Raw genomic sequence first — 2427 nt, 5'->3', positions numbered from 1 at the left:
CGGACCTGACCTAGGGAGGATTTTATACTGGGTTCATTTTTAGGAATTTGGAAGACACAACTTTAAAATTTGGTTTAATTCGGTTTTACAGGGGGGGATTGTATATATGCTTTGGTTTTAAATATGTTGTGCGCCGCCCTGAGTCCCGCAGGGAGAAGGGCGGCATATAAATTAAATTAAATAAAATAAATAAATAAATTCAAGGGTTGTGTGTCACACAGATTGCATGTTATTGTTTTAGGGGTGGTCATGATATTGCATAGCTTGAGAACTCTTGTTTTAACTGGTGGATGCTGCCATATGAGAGACAAATGTAGCCTGTTAAGTGCTTCATATTCTTCTATTAAAAGCACAAAAACTGATATTGGTTGAAAAGCTGGCATTCTGTAGTTTATATATTCTGCAATATTATTCTGTTGTGATGTCTGCACTGAGAGAATGATCAGAACTACCCGTTCTTTAAGCTTACTTTTTGATAGTGGGATATAGTGAGAATGTTAATTACATAATTGTATTTTAAACTTAATTTAAATCTAGCCATTCAGTGTAATACTAGATTGTACTAAAATAGCTTTAGAGTACAATGTATTCAATAATACAATCATGTCAAGTCTTTCCAGTCCAATTTCACTTATATGCTGCAATTTTGTCACTAGCTACGTAAGAATGCATTCTATAGTTTAGTCACTCAAAAATAAAATTTAATCACAACCCTGAATGCACTTTATATCCTTAATAATAAATATAGCTACCTGTCTCCATCAGGAATGTCTTCAATATTGCCATAGCCGGGTGCTGGTAAAGAACACCCCATGTGTGTAGTCTGTGCTATGTGAACTTCTGGAGCTCGTGATTTCCCATGAGTTTTTTTGTAGTCCCTCTCCGCATTAAGTCTTGCATTTTCTTGGTCACAGATGAAGCACTCAAATCCATTTAAATAATTAGGTAGGGACATGTCATTTACTCCCCATTCACGCTTCCGCATGTTCTCGAGCAAGAACTGGTTTGTAATGCCACCTGGACTCTTGTACTTGAGATATTTCAAATATTCATCTGAGTTCCTGTCCAAGAAATCAATGTATTCTGCAAGTTCTTTAGGGCTTCCAAAGTCATCAATAAGAATAATGGAATGATCATCGGGCATCCAGTCTCGTACAGATGGTGAACCTCGATATACAGGGATAGCCCCTACATGCATTGGCCTCCAAAGTTTCTCTGTCATATAATCAGGACATATGGCATTCTCCATAGCCAGATGAAATTTGTATTTAGAAATAAAAATCATGAATTCAGAGTCTTCTGTAGTGGCTGTAGAAGTGTCCATCAATCTCATATTGGGAAGTTTTCGGTTGTTCAGGCATCTACCATAAGAGTCTACCTAGAAGAGTGATGATAATTATCAGTTATATTTTTTTGCCCATCTCCCCCCTCCCCTCCTCTCTCTGTGTGTATACACATACACAACATCTCTCCACACATTCATTTTCTCTTCTCATTCATGATGTCATTTGCAAGCTAATATGCTTTTAAGATGAGGAAAACATGAGTTCCTAACTTTTCTGCCATATTTAAAGATACAACATTTGGACTAATGGTCATTACTTTTCACACTCAATTTTCACATGAATTTCCAGATAATAGGGCAGAAGCAGGTGTCACACACATGGAAGTCTCACTGAATTTTATTGAATGATCTTCCAATCTACGCAGAACTACACAGAATTGCAATGTGACTTGCATGCAAATTGTAAGGCATGACTTATATAATACAATATAAATGATTAAAAAGAGGATAAGCAGATGTAAGCTGCTGAGTCCCTAAACAAATGTTTATTGGTGAAAAAGTGGGAAAGCAGTGTAGTATAGTTAAACAATCTACAGGACCTAATTAATATTTGGATAGGAAACCACCAGGAAATCCTAATAAGTTGGACATATGGACATAACCATGTAGATACCAGTCAGTGAGATCAACCCAAGAAAAACACTGAAGAATCTAGTTACAGTAAACCTGTTTTTTTAATGTCACAGAAAAAAGTTATTTAGCAAAAGGTATTTTAAAAGCCAATTTATGTAGTGGCTGAAGTGCTAAACTAGGAACAAAGAGAGCTAGCTTCCAACCCCTGGGAGACTGCTCTTTCTGCTACCTGCCTCGTGTTTTTGTGAGGAGAAGAAGAAATAAATAAAGCAAACGAAAGATTGGGTGTAAGTTCACTAAATAAAATAAGTGCCACTGTGGGAAGAATCCAGAGAAAGAAATATTTTGGGAAATATTAAAAAGGCAGAATATATTTCCCCAAAGGATTTTAAAGGCAGAACCACCACCACCCAAACAGAAACCAGGTCTGCAGCAATGCAAGTGTGATAATCTTGTCAGAAAGATTGGAGTCAGGAAGCTGGGGTTAGAAAGATCCCTAGAATCAACAA

General features: G+C 36.8%; 1 protein-coding gene across 1 annotated transcript in view; it reads right to left on the bottom strand.

Annotated features, from left to right (window-relative positions):
• Positions 1 to 1378, bottom strand: part of LOC107300731 (alpha-(1,3)-fucosyltransferase 11-like) — a gene marked incomplete at its 5' end in the record, with an annotated part of 5742 nt that extends 4364 nt beyond the window's left edge. The window contains one exon of the mRNA XM_015830031.1: positions 753 to 1378. Within this exon, the coding sequence (XP_015685517.1) occupies positions 753 to 1378 (626 nt within the window). The remainder of the gene's footprint in view (positions 1 to 752) is intronic.
• Positions 1379 to 2427: the final 1049 nt, after the last annotated feature.

Source organism: Protobothrops mucrosquamatus, unplaced genomic scaffold, assembly GCF_001527695.2.
Source record: "Protobothrops mucrosquamatus isolate PMUCROS unplaced genomic scaffold, P.Mucros_1.0 scaffold8202, whole genome shotgun sequence".
Taxonomy (NCBI): Eukaryota; Metazoa; Chordata; class Lepidosauria; order Squamata; family Viperidae; genus Protobothrops; species Protobothrops mucrosquamatus.
This window is presented reverse-complemented; position numbering and strand designations above follow the sequence as displayed.